Source organism: Oryx dammah, unplaced genomic scaffold (genome assembly GCF_014754425.2).
Source record: "Oryx dammah isolate SB20612 unplaced genomic scaffold, SCBI_Odam_1.1 HiC_scaffold_16, whole genome shotgun sequence".
NCBI lineage: Eukaryota > Metazoa > Chordata > Mammalia > Artiodactyla > Bovidae > Oryx > Oryx dammah.
The window spans coordinates 4,324,071-4,342,878 of NW_024070200.1; the positions used below are offsets into that span (position 1 = coordinate 4,324,071).

At 58.1% G+C, this 18,808-nt stretch overlaps 1 protein-coding gene across 3 annotated transcripts; it reads right to left on the bottom strand.

The window, feature by feature from the left end:
• Positions 1–6,866: 6,866 nt before the first annotated feature.
• Positions 6,867–14,969, bottom strand: DLK1 (delta like non-canonical Notch ligand 1). Of its 3 annotated transcripts, none has more exons than XM_040256926.1 (6): positions 14,735–14,969; positions 13,467–13,530; positions 12,787–12,917; positions 9,899–10,040; positions 7,600–7,879; positions 6,867–7,374 (listed from the first exon to the last, which is right to left on the bottom strand). In XM_040256926.1, the coding sequence occupies exons 1-6, from the start codon at positions 14,799–14,801 to the stop codon at positions 7,132–7,134; spliced, it is 927 nt and encodes a 308-aa protein (XP_040112860.1). In that variant the 5' UTR covers positions 14,802–14,969; the 3' UTR covers positions 6,867–7,131. The 3 variants fall into 3 exon arrangements, with proteins under 3 accessions (XP_040112860.1, XP_040112859.1, XP_040112858.1); XM_040256925.1 differs by having other exon boundaries at positions 6,867–7,425; XM_040256924.1 differs by having other exon boundaries at positions 6,867–7,879.
• Positions 14,970–18,808: the final 3,839 nt, after the last annotated feature.

The following is an 18,808-nucleotide window of genomic DNA, read 5'->3' on the forward strand; positions in this document are numbered from 1 at the left end:
CTGTTACAACAACAACCAAAAATGGCAATTATGTGAGGAGAAGGGTGTGTTAACTAACTGTACTGGGGTCATCACTTTCCAAAGTAAAGGGATATCAAATTATCCCATTATGCACCTTAAACTTACCCAGTGTTCTATGTCAACTGTATCTCAGTCAAGCTGGGGGTGTGGAATACCGTCCTTAACACAGTGTTAACGCTGTAGACACAGTCATGTGTTCTTGTTCGTAAGAGTCCCCTTCCTGCCCTACCATTTTAGGCATCATTTCTCAACCTGGGCATCACTGATATTTGGGACCAAATAGTTCTTGTGGTGGGAGCTGTCCCTGGCTTTGAACACTGTCTAGCAGCACCCCTGGTGGCTGCCTATTAGGCGCCAGCAGCGCCAGTCCACTTTGACAGTGAAAATGGTCTCAAGACATTGCTGCATGTCTCCCGAGGGGCAAAGTTGAAAACTTCAGGCTAGTTATTCTTTGATCTGCTTCCGCGTTTGTAAGTAAGATAGTGAGGCTGGAGATTGGATTCTTTCAAAGCCATCGCCCACGCATACATCGCCTTAATCCCCTGTTCATCACGCCAATATTCTGTGTCTGCTTCATGCAAGACACACTGTTTCCACTCTTATAGCTTTTGCTTTTAACATTTGTTGATGCAACTTGTTCCTTTACAATTTTTAAAATTATTTTTACCGTTTCACTTTTTGAAGGATAAACCTTAAAACCATAGTGTCTAATGGCTCTAATGAATAAATAGCTTTAAATTTATAAATTAATTTTGGGGATAATTAGTATGCTTGTAACACTGGACTTAACTACTCAGGTCAGCGCACACACACACACACACACACACACACACACACACATGCATGCTAAGTTGCTCTATTAATGTCCTTCTTTGCGTCCCTATGAGCTATAGGCTGCCAGGCTACTCTGCCCATGGGATTCTCCAGGCAAGGATATGGAGGGGTTTGCCATGCCCTCCTCTGGGAGATCTTCCCCAGCCAGGGACTGAACCCACATCTCTTATGTCTTCTGCACTGGTGGGGCAGATTCTTTACCACTAGCACCACCTGGGAAGCCGTATATATACATATATATGTATATATATGCCTCGTAATGGGATCAGCGGCCTCCTAAGAAGACACCAAAGAGCTGGGTCTTGCTCTTCTTTCTCTGTCTCTGCCTCTCTGCCTCTCTCCCTCACCCCCCCTCATGTGAGAATACAGCAGGGACATGGCCATCTGCAAGCCTTCACCAGAATCCTATCATGCTGACACTCTGATCTCTTCCCAGTCCCAGAACCATGAGAAATAAACGATAACTGTCTGTTGTTTAAAGCACCAGGTCTGTGGTATTTGTGGTATTTTGTGCTGGTGGCCAGCGCTTCCTTCACATGTGAGGAAGTAGACATACAGATAGTAGGTGGCCCCAAGGACACCAAAGTTAAAGCCAAGCCCTTCTGACTCTAAAGCCAGGGCCTCTTCCTGCTGCAAAAAGCATGACTTTACCTGCCCTTGGGTTTCCTTGAGCCCTAGGACACTGAACATTGTTTAAGACAGAAGCTCTTGATGACATTAAGGAGATGCACATTTTTTTTCCTAGTTGGCTTTTTTTTTTTTTAATCAAAGATGTATTTTGTCAATTTCCTTCTGGCATCTATTGAACGGATTTTTTTTTTTTTTGGCCTATATTTTGAGTTGCGATTTGGTCCACTCTTGCATCTTTGCCGTGGTCACAGAGCACAGCGTCTGGAGGGATGCATGGAGCAGGGCTGCACCCTCAGCGGTTTGGAGTTAGCTGGGAATTTCTTTCCCCAGGCTGGGGCCTGGGGCTGGCCTTCCCCCTCCTTCTTCCCATGAGCTCCATGAGGAGGGTCTTGCAAGGGTGATACGCAGGCCAACGCTTTCTTCTTCAGTAGTGGGAGAGAGGCGCTGAAGGGAAGACCGTCCCAGAGCCAAATCAGAGGTGTATTATCGATTCTAAGTGGCTTAGCGGACATTTCCCAGACCCAGGGGCCGGACACTGGAGGGAGCTGGGTGCTGGGACCCTGCTCTGGGCCCCCGCAGCCCACCTCCTCTGTCTCCTGCAGGAAGCCCCCACCCAGCTGCAGGGACGTGCAGATCCTGTCTCTTCCTCCCCTTGGAGCCCGCAGGATATTTTCCTTGGCCAGCTGCCCAAGCCTAGGACACCCTGCAGAGGCCCCCCAGGGCAACCATCCCTCCTGGCCAGGACCCCCACCCATCCCCCCAGTAGGGCTCCCCCATCCTCGGGCTCTCAAAGCCGGGACCACCCAGCGCTGAGCCCACACCCCACCCACTGCAGCAACCCAGTCCCTTCCCCTGATGGCACCCCAGGCCCCCCTCGCCCCTGCGGAGCTAGCTCATCAGCCACCGCAGCCCTGCGGCTGGCTTCTCCTCCCAGGTCACCTGCCTGACCCCCGGCTTGGCTCACAGCCATTCTGCTCATCCATCACGGTTTCCTCCCTCCTGGACACGCCGGCGTTCACTATCTACGGATACATTTATTAAAATGAAACCCGACTTGTTTCTCCAGAAAACGCTCTACTTGATCATGAGTTTTATTAAAAAATATATTTACTTGTTTTGTTATTATATTAAAGATTTTGCTCCTCTACTCAGCAGTGTTAACTTGGTGAGGCTTTAGCACTGGGATTCTCTTAGCTTTGAAGAAAGAAAAGATCTTCATCCTTTTTTTTTTGCTCCAGGACCATCTCTATTGTAGGCCTGCCCTGTTCTATCAAAGGGTCAAATGTGCTGCACCCTAAGTCAGGGAACAGATCTGGGCTACTTTGGGGTCTTCTCCCAGCTCCATTCCTGCTGGCAAAATTGAGGAATTGTGATCATTACTATTTTCCTAGAAAAATCCCTTTCATAGAAGCTTCTAGGTTTGTAGTCTCAACATTGTCACCCTATTTTTTTTTTTTAACAGTTCTTGGAATAGCATCGGTCTTTCAGGTTACACGGCCCTAGCCGTCCCGCTTCTGTGTTCCCGCAATGTCGAGACACCCAGCGCCCCCTGCCCGGCTGAATGGGAGGTGGACAGACAGGAGACTCCCGAAGCATGGAGGGGAGAGGTGGGACCAAGCCAGGAGGACCCTCGGGGATGCCCAGGGGCCGGGCGGGGCAGCTGGGTGGGTGGAGGCAAGGACCTGGTGGAGGAAAGACTCAAAAAGGGTATGGAAATGAGACCCCATCCCAAGGCCATCTGCCAGGCCAGCAAGGATAAGGGCCTTGACTGAGTCTCCTGTGCCCCTGAGGGGGACTCTGGCCGACCCCTCTTGGGTGGCACTTCACCTCTAAAATCTCTCGTGGGTAGTTTTAGTGACCTGAGTGGACATGCTTGCAACTCAAGGCCTGAGACCAGAGGAAAGGCAAATCCCCCTAGTCACGAGCGGCGCCCAGGTCATAGGAGCACCTGGGGCCAATAGATCTGATGCACAGTGTTTAGAAGCTTCCAAAGCGTGAGTCACCCAGCTGAGTCCGGCTCTCTGCCACCCCATGGACTGTAGCCCACCAGGCTCCTCTGTCCCTGGGGTTTTCCAGGCAAGAAGACTGCAGTGGGCAGCTGTGCCCTTCTCCAGAGGATCTTCACCATCCAGGGATCGAACCAGGGTCTCCTTCAATTGCAGGCAGATTCTTTACCATCTGGGCCACCAGGGAAGCCCCCAAGTGTCCTTCAAATCTCTTCTGCTCCCTCACCTGGGCAATCCTACTTTCCCTAAGTCCTGGAAGGCCGGGGGTCAGCATGGAATTTTCAGACCCTCTGGAGTTCTCTGCTGGAATGTGGTAGCCGGGGAGAGCCAGCCCTCAGCTCTGTTTCGAGGGGACTTAAGCGTTCCCACATGGAACCCCTCACTCCTCACACCCCAGCTCCATCCACGCCGCCGGAAAACAGCTGGCCATCAGACCCAGGGAAGAGGCCCCCACGGGTCCTGGAAGTGGATCACTGGGGAGGAAATTCCTGGGCTCCAGGCCCCAGAGGGTGGGCTGCGAGGCCTATGGCCTCCTCCGCCACATGGGAAGGGCTGGGTGGGGCCAGAGCAGGGCCCTCCAAAGACTGACTCCTTTTGTCCAGGTCAGAGACCACCAGCGGGGAGGGACATGTATAGCCCGGCGCACAATAAATTGGAGAAACACATGAGGTAGCCCTTGGTTTTTGTTTATTTTTTCAATAAACAAAACTTTTTTTTGCATGTCTGGCTGCAGAGACGGGGAAGCTAAAAAGAGCTCATCATTGACATGTTTGAAATTTTTCAGTTACAAGATCATCACGCCTGCTCCTCCCCCAGGTTGGGGACCACACTAGGGACCATGTCTCCGATGGCTGTCTTTGAGCTTCCCCGGGATTGGCGTAAACTACACACTACTCCAAACACACACGAGGTGTGGATGGGCAGTCAAGGATCCCAACACTCTCAGCAGAATCTGGTTACCCCATAGCGGATGGAATGGACCAATTTCTGCATGACGTGAAGACCGTGGCGAGGCTGCTGACTTGGTTCTGATCTTGCAGGATGTGTGTGAGAGGCGCTGTGGAATTTGGGTGGGGCGGCCTCATCGAGTGCTGGTAAGACAGGGTCTGTCACGTGGGCAAGTGAGATGGTCAGGCTGCGAGGGGGGTGTCTCCCTCCCACGTTGCTTTACCTGCACTGCGCTAGGCTCCCTGGGGACTCCTGTATGTCCACGCCCCTCCCAGAGGGCCCCTCATCCTGCGTCCTCAGCTTCCTGCACACCGCCTTGCACTCAGCAGGTGCTTGGAAATGCTTCCTGATTGAATGGATGGTGGATAAAGGATGGATGGGTGAGGAACTGGTCAAGGATAGGCAGTGGGTGGCGTGAGGGGGGGTCTTTTCCTTGTCGTCAGGGGGCATGGCTGCACTCTACAACACGGAGGTCGAAAGTGTGGAGTAGAGAAACTTGATCGCTGCGTCCAATCTTAGAATTTGGCGTGAGGGGAGATTGAGGGTCAGAACCGTCAGCTGACTCGATCAGGGGTCTCACGTGAGAGAGAGAGGCTGGGCAGAGGTGCCAGACCCCTGCCCAACCAAGCCAACAGTTCTTTTTTTTTTTGTCTTTTTTAAAATTTTATCTTTTAAAACAAACTCAAAATGAGATGAGATGGTGACTCCAACGACTTGGGTGGGGGGTAGGTAGAGAGGGTTGGGGTGAGGGCTGGTAGAGACTGCGGCTGAGGGCCAGGGAGGGGAGGGGTGGGGCAGTTAACTGGGGCTGGGGGTGGGAGAGGACTTGGGAATGGGGAAAGGGGGCGAGGGTGCAGGGCTGACAGGGTTCGGGGTGAGGGTGGGAGGTGGTCGCCGGGGAGGGCATCGGGACTGTAGGGTGTGGGTGCAGGTGATTGGGGAGCTTGGGCTGGGGATGACGAAGTCTGGAGTGACAGGGACAATGTCTTAGGTGAGAACTGGGGAGCTTGGGGGAGATGAGGGTCGGGCTGTGAAACAGGATGACAAGGGGCTGGGGGCGGTAAACCGGTGGCTGACGGGTGATGAGGTTGGTGGTCATGTGACAGTTGGTGACGCGTGTGGATGCATGTGAGTGATTCGAATGACAGAGACGACGTAGGTGACGGTGGCTTAGCAAGGTAAGCAAGGCAGGTAATACTCAATAAGCTAAGAATATACATTCCTATCTTGATAATTCAAGAAGCAAAATATTCCTAACTGGTACCCAAGGGCTGTTTAGCTGCCCAACTCTGAGAGCTGGAAAGCTAAACAGAACTCTGTCCCATCGACGTTTGCACAAAAGATAGATGCTTTTTTTTCTTAAAAAAAAAAAAGGCAAAGTTTATCATTCAGAAGCTGGCTAGGTCTTTGGGGATCTGAGGGTAGTTAACTCAGCAACACAAATGAAATCTCCGCTGTGGTCTGCTCTGGTACCTCTATGGCCACAGAACTAGAAAATGCCCCACAAGCGACAATTTCCACCAAACTCTGTGAAAAACCTTGGTGAGGGCTGTGTTGCTGCTCAGACACACCAGGGGCACTTGCGGTTCAAGGTGCACTTAGATTGCTGGGGGACATCTCTAACCTACAGGCTCGGAGGCAGGCACAGTTGCTGGGGCCTTGAGTAGGTGGGTAGGTTGGGGAGGGGGCTGCCTAAGGGGTCAGCCCCAGACTGCACACTGGGACTCAAAGAGGGCAACCGTTTCCAGGTGGGCAATGGGCCAGAAGGCTCCCCACTTTGAGAAATGCAGTCAAAATTCATTTCAAATACATCAAGTGTACATCCAGGATAGGCCAAAACCTTCGGATCCCAGGATGAGACTTAGTCTTCATCGGATCCTAATTTTTTAGGGAACGGTTTTCGTTCATCACTCCCTCGTTCCTAATTCAGATTTTGAGGGCAAGAGAGGACCCTGATGGTCATGGTGTTCAAGCCCCCGCCTGGAGGTGGGGGGGGAGGAGGTGGCCCAGGGTGGGAAAGGGACTCGCCAAGGATCACACAGCGAGTGAGTGGCAGGGCTGGGACAAGGTCCCAGCACCCCCAGCAGCCAACCCGGGGCTCTCGCTCTCTCTCTCTGCCTGACACACGGCCGCTGCACTCTGCTAAAATCCCAAGTCAATTGGGAAGATCTAAAGCTTTGCGGTGTTGACATGAGTGCGAGTCGGGACTGGTGCGTGAGAATTAACGAACGAAAGAGATTTTAGCCCTTTTCACAGTGGGTGGTCATGCACAGCACTCGTAACGGTTTCACGAGGACCCCGTGGCCGAGACCCCACCCCTGGCTGGAGGGGGCGTCGGCACGGAGCCCTGGTACTGTTGCCATGTTTTTTTTTGGTCTTTTTTGATTTTAGGTTGAGAGTTTAGAATAACATACTTATTTGTCTTACTCACTTAAAGATGAAATTCTCATTATTCTTATCATTATTATTATTATTTTTTTATATCATGCATTAAGAAGAGAGAAAGAGGATTCATCTGGTAATTACGCTGGTCACACACACACAGCAGCGCAAAGGCAGGAGAGGGGAGCATAGCGTTCACCAGATTTTACACAAAGGAGAGCAAATGCCACCACGAAGATAGGAACAGACCGCACAGAGAGACAGGGGGCTCTGCGGGGACCCCGAGCAGAGGGGGCGGTGGGGGCGCTGCTCAGATCTCCTCCTCGCCGGCCTCCTTGGTGAAGGCGGTCATGTCGATCTTCTCCGGGAAGACGATGTTGACGGCCAGCTCCTCTCCGCTGTTGTAGTGCAGCAGCAGGTTGTTCTTCTTGCGCAGCACGTGGTTGTAGCGCAGGTTGGACACCCAGGCCTCGCACTTGTTGAGGAAGACGATGCCCACGGTGCCCAGGACCACCAGGCTGGTGAGCACGCCCAGGATGGTGAAGCAGATGGCCTGTCCCTCGGAGAGGAGCGGAGTGCTCTTGTTGAGCTCCTTCATGGACACCTTCAGGACGCGGTGCTCGGGCTGCTGCACCGGCAGCTCGTGCACCCCGGGGGTCAGGCGGTAGGTCAGCCCGTAACCGCGGGGCAGATGGGTGGCCTGCTGGGGGCCCGCCGCGCGCTTCCGGCCACACCGGGGGCCGGTGAAGGCGGGCTGGCACAGACACTCGAAGCTCACCTGGGAGTGTTGCAGGCAGGTGCCGCCGTTGAGGCACGGCTCGCTGGTGCAGGCGCTCACCGGGCGGCTGCAGGTCTTATCCATGAAGCCGGTGGGGCAGCGGCAGCGGAAGTCACCCCCGATGTCAGTGCAGATGCCCTGGTTCTCGCACGGGTTGGGGCTGCAGCTGTTGGTCATGATCTCGCAGAAGTTGCCCGAGAAGCCAGGGGGGCACAGGCAGACGGCGTGGGGGGCCCGGCCCTCATCGTCCACGCAGCTGCCTCCGTGCTGGCAGGGTGAGCTGCAGCACAACAGGGCACAGGGTAAAGGGCCCTCGGGCGCTGGGCCAGGACAGCAAGGCTGCGGTGGGGCGGCGGGGGGGGGGGTGCCCTGCTCCCCCCTCGCGCCACACCGCAAACCTCCTGGGGCCCAACCAAAGGGCAGGTGCTCAGAACGCTCGAGGTGAGGGAGTGCCAACCAGGGAGGCCCCAGGGGTGGGGGGGGGGGGGGGAGTGGGTGCCCGGCACCGGGAGCCCCTGCCTGTGAGGAGCTCCCGGGCCATCTGAGATGGGGTGGGCACCTCACCCCCATCACGCCGCCAACTTGGAACATGCCTGACCTCCAGTGCCAGGATGCCCATCTCCTCTCCCACCTCTTATGTCACCTCTCCGACCAGAGGCATGACGGTTAAGTCACTGGACAGGTGGGGAAACTGAGGCTGAGAGAGGCAAAGTTAGTGATACCCGCCCTCCCCTTAGCTCCGCCCCCAGGCCACAAAGGCGGAGCCAAGCAGGGCACCCCTCAGTCCCGTCCGCCGCCCCCAGCCCCTTATTATCAATTTTATTTTCCGCGGAGTGAGCCTGCGGGCTATTGTACAGGAAGCCCTTGGGGACTCTCAGAGTGAAAGAAATCCACGCTCTGTCTGCGAGGCAGGAGCAGCGTCTGGGCCTGGCTGGTTAATAGTGGCCCATTCACCCCAGTGCAGCCTGCAGACCGAAGCCGTTTGCTCAAAGCGGAGCACACGGAGCATTTAATGTAAGTGCTTTTAAACGAGCAGACCCTTTGTCATCTGATAAATGCCGAAACTCCGGGGAAGAAAGGGGCTCAGAGCGCAAGGAATCAGCTTTGCTGCTGCAAGGGTGAGGGCGAGGGGAGCTGGGGCTCTGGAGGAATCTCAAGGACCCCAGGCTCTATTTTGACAGACGGGCTCAAGTCTGTTAGGGAGGAAAGCAAAATATTTTAAAGGTCTTGCTCCGTATTTCCCCTTCCTGCCAGGAAGCAGAAACGGAGCTCGGTGGTCACCCCTGTCCTCCGACCTCACCCTGAACTCTGATCTTTTTTTTTCTTAATATTTACTTTTAATTGAAGGATCATTATTTTATAGGATTTTGCTGTTTTCTGCTACATATCAACATGAATCAGCCCTAGAACGCTGATTTTTAGAATGCTGCAAGAATGATGGGTCCTGGCCCATGTGGCTCTGGGGGCTCTCTGCCCTGTCCCTGGAAGGGACTTACGCTTCGGCTTCCTCACGAGACAGGGGCGCCCACCCCCAACCCACAGCCACTGGCCTAGGACTGGAGACTGCCCTGAATTCTCCAATTCTCGTCCGACCTCCCTGGTCTCCGTTTAAACCCCCTCCTCAGAGGGTGAGAAGGGCAGTGCTGCTGAGCAGATGAGGACCAGAAATGGCTGAGCTGCTGGGAAGTCTGCTCAGGGGGTCACCAGAGAGGCCAGGGACCAGTCCATCTGCCGTGCCCATGCCCCAGAGGCCCCTCCCCATGAGGGTAGCTGGGGGCCGGACCCCCCTCCCCCTTCCCCTCCCACCTGTCCCGTGCTGGCCACAGCCCCCTCTCCCCACTTCCTAAGACGTACATCCCAGGAGACCCAAACGCAGAGCCTGCTGCCCACCCGCCCCCCAACCAAAGCCGCCTCTAAGGTACCGAGAGCGGGGTTTCACCAACAGCCTCGGGCACTGCCGAACTCTGATCTCTTGCTACCTCGCCTTTAGAAAATTATGCCACTGGGGCTCGGGTTCACAGTCCCCAATCTACTGTCATTCACACACATCAGGGCTTGGGGACGTCAGGGGAATATGAAATCGCCTTCAGGATTGTTTAGGAAAAAATGATGGAAATGACACACTCCCCCATAAAGAGCCCGATCACGGGGGCCGCCCCCCGCAGGGTGCAGAAGCGGCACTTCCTCAGTCTTTTGTCCGCCGACAGGTCCGCCTGGGTTAGGCTGAAAGGGTCTTTAAGGGGTGGAAACGGGACTCTGAAGCAGCGTTTAATCAGATCTGCAGGGAGAGAGTGCTCACCCATTCACCACGCAGGGCCCGTCCATTTCCTGACAGTCCTTTCCCGAGAACCCAGGGACGCAGGAGCACTCGTACTGGCCGTCATCGAGGTTCAGGCAGGTGCCGTTGTTGGCGCAGGGGGTCGAGGTGCAAGCCCGGATGTCTTGGAGGGGGAGAGAAAACCAGGGAGATGAGATGAGGTTGGTGGCCGGGGTGGGGGCGCAGAGGCTAGAAGGAGAGCATCCTGGGTGGGGGCAAGGAGAGAGAGAGAGACACCCCTCCCTCTGGTCAAGGCGGGGAGCCTGTGTGAGCAGCCCAGATTCCCTGCCTGGGTCACTGTCCAAGGTCACCCAGCGGGGTCCTCAGTAAGGGAGCGCTGCGACTCCCCCAGAACCCTGACCTAAGTAAACAACTCTGGAGACCGAGGACACAAAGTCACAGCAGTTCACCAAGATTTCACCCAGGCCCGCTGTGCCCTTTTTCCGGCACCAGGTCACCGCTTGGGTTCCGCAACACTGACCTTCACTGCGGACCCCTCCCCTCCCCCTAACGCTCCTGACCAGTTTCTACTGTCTGAGGAGGTCCCTGGTGCCCAGGAGGTGGAGGAGTGAGTGCAGCCCAACTGTTAGAGACATCACCTGCCCCTGTATACTTTTCCATCAAAGGGGAGCGGGAAGGTGGGGGAGGAAATGAGATGTAAAGCCCCCTGTCGGGAATCAGGAAACCTGATTGAGCCCCAGCACTGCCTCCGTCTCCTGGTGGTCTGTCTGCTCTCAGGTTCTGAACTAAGGGGGTCTATGATAAAAAAGGTTGCATCTTTTGAAGGCGGTGAAATGAGAGCTATTGAGTGCTCGCCTGTCAGCACGGGTTTCCATGAACACTGGTATATTTCCACCGTCTTTTTACACCTCCCGTCACGCACACATCATTATTGGGGCTCAGCAAGGCAGGGACGGGCTGAACAAAGGGGGGCCCGGGGCGGGAGCTCTCTGACAGGAGAGAGACCCTTTCTGCATCCACCTTCAGCCAGCTGCTCCTCTTCCCCACCACCCCGGACTCTATGCCTCATTTTCCCTGCTTAGAAAAGGAGGACTTCTCCCCGGCCCATGTCTGAGACCCCCTTTCCCCTTGGGTTTTTCCACCATCTGAGCTGCCCCCTGGGCCAAAGAGAGAGCCAAGGCCAGCCAGAGACGCAGCGGTGACTGAGGGGCAGCTCTGGGTGGGGGTCCCCAGGGGCTGCGGCCACACACCACACACGAGCAGATGGATTCGCTCTTTTCAAGAGCCCTGCATCCTCTCAGGGAGAAGGGATGGCTGTCCGTCAATAAGGAGAAGCCCCGCAGGCCAGGCAAGGGCCTGTGCAGAGGAGTCCGGCTAGCACAAGGGGACCATAGAGGATTTATCATTATGGGAAGGCCCTGGGCGTGAGCGCCGGCTCCCGTCACTGCGAACCTTACGTGTAAGCGCAACGGCTGGCGATCACCTACTCCTCTCCCGCAGTGTCAAGCCTCGTGAGCGTAAGATCAGTTCACCTTCTCCCCCTCCCTCCAGGGCCTCCAACCCCAAAGTCGGGTGGATTAAGCTGCCACAAGGGGAGAGCGGCCGGGGGTCTCTGCCTGGGCAGCTTCCTCTGGACCCAGCCACCCCAGGCTTTTGTTGACCCAGTGGGGAGGGACCTTTTGTCTGGCAAACTCCACGGCAGGGTCCCGGGCTTAGATATCACAAAGAGTGGGCTCCGGGCTAAAAAGCCCTGATCCCCAATGGTGGATTTTCTGGGACCCCCTTGGGTCCTCCAAACTGCTCAGAGGTTCTTGCAGGGAGCCGAGCCCTGCTCACCAGAGCCTGAGTCAGCTGTAGGGAAAAACCTGCATCGTTGGGGGTGGGGGAGGGCGCTTTAAAGAGCCGCATGCTGGGCGATTTTGGAAGCCCACTACCTGGCTTCTAGGGACGGTAATAGTACGGTTCTTAGGTTTTTCTCCAGGAAAGCGTTAGCCCCCCAGGTGAGAATGAACCCACTTTGGAGGTGGAGGATGTGGTTTGGTAGCCAGCTGGCTGTTCTCTTGACTTCCTAAGAGTCATGAGCAGACCCGGTTGCTTCCCCGAGCCTCAGTTTCCCTCCTGGTACCAGGCGTCTTTGCAGACGCTGGCGTCTGGCAGCTGCCTACACCGCCGGGGGAATTTTCTCGAGGACCCTGGTCTGCCTGGGCTTCAGGGCAGGTTTTGCCAAACAAGAATGGGCTCGGTTGAACATTTTGCAGCCTGAAAATGCAGTGACAGCCAACTATCCACTGCTCACAAGGTAATGGAGGGCAAAGATGGCATTAATTAATGAAATCAACTGATAACACCAATCTGCACTTGAGCTACTTCTCAGCCTTTCCCGACCTGCCACCCCCCAGCCCCACACCTGACCTCGTCCAGCAAAGCCCCCAGGCCCGTCCCGGTGGTCCTGACTCGGTGCCCACTGGCCCCAGCACTCAGCACCCAGCACCTTCTCCGCGTCTGTTTGCTTGTGTGTTGCAGCACCCTTAGTAGCCTGGCCTGTGAATTTATTGGCTCTGCGACCCTCCCCTCTTTGAGCTTCAGTGCCCCCCCTCCCCCAGGACAGATTTCTGCCATCCCCACCCTCTCAGCTCTGTGTGGCCTGTTCCTTTTGGGACTCTTTATTCAACGGGCAGCCCCCCACCGCCCCTCACCCCAGTGCCTTCCCCACTGCTGGTTGAGCAGCAGTAAGTGCCCCCTCCCCGTGGAGAAGCCCCCAGCACCAGTGGGAAGCGGATAGACAGATCATTACCATCCAGACTGCTGGGTGTGTTGGGCGAAGGCCATAGGGGGAGGGGAGGCAGCCGCCACCCCACTGGGCGGGGAGGAGGGGGCTGGGGGCAGGGAGGGCAGGGGCAGGGGCCCACCTAGGTCACAGAGGTGTCCGTCCCAGCCGTCCTTGCAGATGCACTGCCATGGCTCCACGCAGAGGCCGTTCACACAGCCGGGAAAGGTCACACACTGGTCACACAGGGGCCCCTGCCAGCCAGGCTGGCACCTGTCGGGTGTCGGTGGGGGGGAAAAGATGGGGACACGTGAGTGGGGGGGGGACAAGGGTGGAGAGGGAGTTGCGGTGGCTTTCTGTGGAACTGAGAGCACTCGGGGAGGGGGTCTCTGCACAGTGCTAGGCCGGTGGGCCGCAGGAAACCAACACCAGTCACCTGAGCGGGAGAGCTTAGACTCGAGATGAGCTGAGGGGCCGGGCAGAGGGGTCCCTAGGAGCCAGGGGAAGAGCCGCCTTTTGCCGCAGTGGTCTCACCCTGCAAGAGGCTCTCCTGCCCGCCCCCACCTCTGAGGAAACAGACAGGAGCTGGTGGCACCATGTCCACCCCCCCCCACCGCCCCCGCCATCCCCAGACACCCGGTCCTCTTCCTCCCCACCCCTCTCCCCCAATGGCTGGTTTTCTGTGGGGGCGAGGGCGCTGTTAGCTGCAGTCCAGGGGCCCCCCACTTTTTCTGCCTGCGTCACAGCTCCTCAGAATTCTGCCCTGCACCACTCCCCCACCCGTCCCCGCCACGAGCTGCCTCTGGGGAGCCCCTCCATTACCTGCACACACTGTCATCGTCGCAGAATCCATTTTCAGGGTGGCAGGCCGGGAAGCATTCAGCTCCTGGGGCACAAGAAAGGTTACGCCATTCGCTGCACGAGGCCCGACAGGCCGGGGAGGCGGCCTCCGCCCAACAGGGGCTCTACCCGCCTGGCCCACAGTCAGGCACGCCATCGAGAGCCACCCAGGGGAAAGCCCCCGCCTGCTCCTGGGTCTGGGGTCATCACAGCACACTGCCTAGCTCCCGAGGCCCGGTCAGACACCCAGCGTCCCTCAGAGAAACACCCAGCGTCCCTCAGAGAAATGACAAGCGTCAGGCCCTCCAGGGCAGGGATGAGGAGACAGCGAACCAAAAGAGCTTGACCCCGAGGGACTGGGCCAAGCCCTCACTTTTACAAAGTGAGCGAAAGGTGGGGCGGGGGACAGAGTTTTGAGGGATTCAGCTCAGGAAAGCTCAGACAGGTCCACCTGGAAGGCTCACAGGTATGGCGTCTGAGTTTTCCAAAGGTTAATCCCAGCGAAGCCAGGCACCCAGGTCAAACTCCCCACCCCAGGCGCTTGGTATTAAAAAGACCAACAAGGGTTTTGAGGACAAGACTGCAATTCTGACACCCTTTAGAGATTCTAACACTTTAATAGGCACCTACTGTGTGCGTTTACTTTAACTCTCAGCAGCTTTTCAGACAGCCCCCCCATAACCACTGGCGCAGTGGGGGGGGGGCCCTGCGCGAAGGGGGCATGCTGCGTCACGGACAGATGGCCGCCGCAGACAGGAGTGTCGCAGCCCCTCGCCTAGACCAGCGCCACGCGGGAGGGGCATGGCCTGTGCTCCCGGCTGGGACTCTGGGGCGACGACGGCAGTCACCCTCCACAGCCCCCACAGGCCTGCTCCCGAGCGCACACGCAGAGACCCCTCCCCAAAGTTGCACCCCAGAGCGTTTTCACAGAGGGCTCCCCAGCATCACCTCGTTTCTCCATACCTCCGCTCTGCGCACCGGCCCCCTGCGAGCGCCACTTCTGCGGGGCGGGAAGGGGCCGGGGGTCCCACACCCCTCCCGCTCCCCGCGCCCCCCACCCAGGACCCCAGGGGCGGGATTGGCATGCGAGGGTGGCAGGGGGGCGAGGCAGGCACGGCGCGGGGCTTAGGGTTAGGCGGGACGGGCGGGAGTCGGGGCGCACGGGACGGGGCGCGCGGGGCACCGGGCGGCCGGGGAGGCGTCGCAGGCTTCCCCAGAGGGGGCGCGAGCCGGGCTGCCGGGGGGCTCACCATGGGCACTGCGGCCGAAAGCCAGCAGGAGCAAGAGGACGGGCAGGAGGGCTGCGGTCGCGGTCATCGCGGGGCGGCCGGGGGCGCGGTCCCGGGAGCGGCGCGGGCGCGGGACCTGCTCCGGGCGCCGCACTAGGCTTCTGGTTGCGGACGCGAAAGGGGGCGCGGGCGCGCGGCGAGGGGAAAGCCAGGGCTGCACCGGGCTGCGCGCTGCGCTCTCCGCTGCCGCCGCCGAGCTGCTGCCGCCGCCGCGCGCGCCGCCCTTTTCGTACCGCGGCCCCCCCGCGGCCCCCGCCCCTCGCCCCCGCCTTCGCGCGCACGGGGCCGGCGCCGGCCAGTCCCTGTGACCCCCGCCTCTCGCGGGGCCGCCCCCCACCACTGCGGTGTCCCGGAAACCCGCTCGCGCACGCGGGCCACTCTTGGCTAGACGGGCACAGGTACCCCGCGCGCGTTGGGCACACGTTGCCCCCACAGGACGGCACACGGGCGCGCACACACCGGCCGGCTTAGGACACGTCTCGATTGCCGAACCTGGGCTGGGCCGCAGACCCCAGGAAGATGCGAAGACGCGCTCGGAATAGAGAAGCACGCACAGAAACACCAGAGCACTGATCGCCAAGGTCCCGAGCACGCATGGCATGGTTCACGCACCCAGAAACACACAAACGCACGCTCTAGAGACGGGGGAAACGCGCACTACCGCACACGCAGCGGGAAGAACACTTAGGAGAAGCCTTGGGGCACCCACACTCCTAGCCATAAACACGCGGGGGGAAATTGTAGGCACTCTTGTGGGAGCACACACGGCAACCCTGACACACTGCAACACACACACACCCTGCAACACACGCGCACGTCATACAAATGGCCGGGAGCGCCACATGCTTGCTCAGTCATAGGCACGCAGACAGGCAGAGGACGTACAGTTATGAAACCCGGGGCGGCCTCAACATGTGCCGGGCCGTCTGCACAGAGGCACGTGTGCAGCCTCGTGCACACCTGGACATGCGAATACCCTGGTGAAATGCAGACAATTGGCACATGTGCCATCCCGTACACCCACACACATGCCATCAGGCCCTAGTCCCGCCAGAAGGCTCTCATACATCTGATATTTACACACACGCACACATACACTGTCCTGGAAACTCACAGATGTCAGGCTCTTGGTTACATGCTTATCAAGACACGCATACGGGCACCCAGCACTCACGCACACACAGGCCCCATCACGTCCATCTTTGCCCACCGCGACATATGCAGGCAAGCTCACAAGTATGCTCACACTGACACGCACAGTTGCACACCCGGCACTCGGCAGGTGTTCCAAATCCACCCGGAGGCCTCCAGCTGGGGGTCACACAGAAGTGCAGGTGGGGGGTGGGGACCCTGCCAGAGACCCTGAGAGCTCCAGCCCAGACTTAGAGCCCCGCACTCTACTGGGCCAACCACCCTCTAGGCCCATCCCTATCGGGGAGGTTTAGGGAAATGAAGGACCTTTAGGCGAGCATGGGAGGTGGTAGAAAGGAATCGCGGGTGTGTAACCTCTGGGGAGGATACCAGAAGGTCCTGAGCAGATGGATCTTCAGTGTGGGCTTCACTTGCATCCGTTAGTTTGCAGACAGATGCCGAGGGCTGGGAGGGGTACCCACCCATTTCTCGGCCTACTCTTCCCACCACAGTGGAGTGGGGGGTGATCTCTGCCTCTCTGAACCTGGCCTTTGGGCCATCTCACAGGGCCCTGGCAGGTTTGAGAACAGACTTACTGTCCTTGGGATGGGGGTGGCAAGTCAGGCCAGGGGGAGCCCCCACCTCCCACCCTCCTGGCCCTAAGGCCCTAAGTCCACACCCTAGAAGCAGGACCTAGTCTGGGTGGCCTCCTGGAGGCTGGAGGGAAACCCCCACCCCCTTGTGGACGGCACCTCTTCCTTGTCTGCCTCTGCTGAAGATCCAGAAGCACGGGGTGCTTTGGGAATGGCTTTGGAGAAAGATCACACAGTAGTCGCCCGACCAGATTCCTGCCCCACGGCCCCTGCCTTTCCGTGACCTCGTTCTCTCCCATCTTCTCAAGTGAAGAAACAGTCCAGAGATGGAAGGACTTTTGCCCGAGGCCCCTGGACTACAAGTGGAGCGGCCAGAGGTCCACTGGAGCTCCTCTGACCGCCCCCCACCCACTTCCCTCTGAGGATCCTGACCTCAGCCTCCAAAATTATCCTTGGAGGAAGGGAGGGCTGGGTTGCCAGCCAGACCCTAAGGAGGGGCAGGGGACCTCAGGACCCAGCAGCTCCTCCCCACCCACTGTCACCGGGTGCCTGGGGGACAGTACCAAGCACCAGGGGTGAGGGCTGGCAGCCACGCAGTGTGCCCCCTCTAGGCTCCTCCCTTCCCTACCTGGGTCCCTTCCCACCACTGCCCTCCCTGGTCTCGGAAAGGGAGGGAGGCCTTGGGAGGGCGGTCTCCCTCACAGACTTCCTCCAGAGCCCAAATGTCACGAGCTAAGGCCGAAAGGGCACTCCCCTGGCCGGTTGGCACCTGCTTGCTAACCCCAGCTCCATTCCCTGCCTGCTGAGCGCTGGTCACTTCCACTCTAAGCCCAGCTTCCTTGTCTAGAAACAAGGATGGATGTGCCACACTTGTCCTCCAAAGGAACTCTGGTTTTCGTAAGTAGAAACCCACTGTACTCACAAGACCTGGTCCCTTCCTGCTCTTGCAACAGCTGCCACCACCGGGCCTCCACCCCAGGCGGCCAGAGAGAGCTGCTGGCCAGGGATGAGGTGCCTGTCCGGTTGGGCAGGCCAAGCCCTCCACCAGAGCCCTCGCAGAGCCGCTGCTGGGAGGCCGGTGGGGTGTTCCTGCCTGCCCGGATCTATAAGCCTAGAGCTTTCTGTCGCTTTGCTCTAGTCTCAACAAAGGGTTTGTAAATTCAGGAGACCTGAGATTTCTTTTCAGCAGTCAGACACTGAGAAAGGGTAGCTGAGAAGCCGCGGGGAGGGGAGGTTGGCGACTGTCACAGGCTTCCAGGCTGCACAGAAAGAATGAAAATGCCAATCCAGCCCCTTGGGGAGAAGTCAACACCGCCTGCTGGTTGCAAGCACACCCTGGGGCCTGAAGGGGAGCATAGGGCGGCCCCTCCTCTCTCTATACTTCCCTGCCCTCCCCCACCCCTTTCCAGAAGAGGCGGATGGCCCCTCCCTCGGAAGATGCTTGGCCCCCATCACAGCCTGGCACGGCAGGTGGTCCACACAGGTAGCAGAGGTCGGACCTGCCCGACTGAGCTGAACTCCATCCCTTTGCTAAACTGGGGCGGCTCTGCCTGTTTCCCCGCCCCTCCCCCTGCCCCCCCAACCCAGCAAGCAGGAGCAAGACAGCAACTGGTCCTCTGGTTAAGAAAAAACAGAGGCTGGGCTTCAGCCTTCCAGGGCAGCAAGGGAGCTGGTGATGAGTGAAAGTTTTCTGAGGGAATCAAAGAAATGTGCTCTCCAGCCCTTTCCCCTTCGCTCCACTCCTCTCCTCCTCCCCACTCTCCAAACACTACCCTTCACCAGCCCCCTTTGCCCTTGATTAAAGAGAGAATCACTGATCAGAGAAGCCCAGCAGGGTCCAGCTGGAGGAGCGTGGGAGACCAGCTAATAATCCTGGGTGCCCGCAGCGGGGGCAAGGCAGTCTGGGGGCGGGGCTTCAGCCCCACCTTGCCATCCAACTCTGCGCCCCTACTGGTCCAGCCCTAGGGGAACACGGGAGAGCTGGGGAAACTGAGGCCTGGTGAGGCCTACCAGAAGCCTTGGTTCCCTCTTGCCCCCGGATACTGCATCCTCCACCCTCCCTCCAGGAGATGACCCAGCTCCCCTGGCCCTGCCTGAGAGGCACCTCTTCCCACGGCGTGCGTGCTAAGTCACTTGGGTCATGCCTGATTCTGTGTGACCCCATGGACTGTAGCCCACCAGACTCCTCTGCCCATGGGATTCTCCAGGCAAGAATACTGGAGTGGGCTGCCGTGCCCTCCTCCAGGGGATCTTCCTGACCCAGGGATCGAACCTGCCTCTCTTGCATCTCCTGCATTGGCAGATGGATTCT

Bases quoted from the DNA above. Each gene is read 5' to 3' on its own strand.
- DLK1 (XM_040256924.1), bottom strand. From the start codon at position 14,801: ATGACCGCGACCGCAGCCCTCCTGCCCGTCCTCTTGCTCCTGCTGGCT. The intron at 13,531-14,734 runs GTGAGCCCCCCG...CTTGTGCCCCAG, and splicing joins TTTCGGCCGCAGTGCCCATG to GAGCTGAATGCTTCCCGGCC. The intron at 12,918-13,466 runs GTAATGGAGGGG...GACACCCGACAG, and splicing joins GACGATGACAGTGTGTGCAG to GTGCCAGCCTGGCTGGCAGG.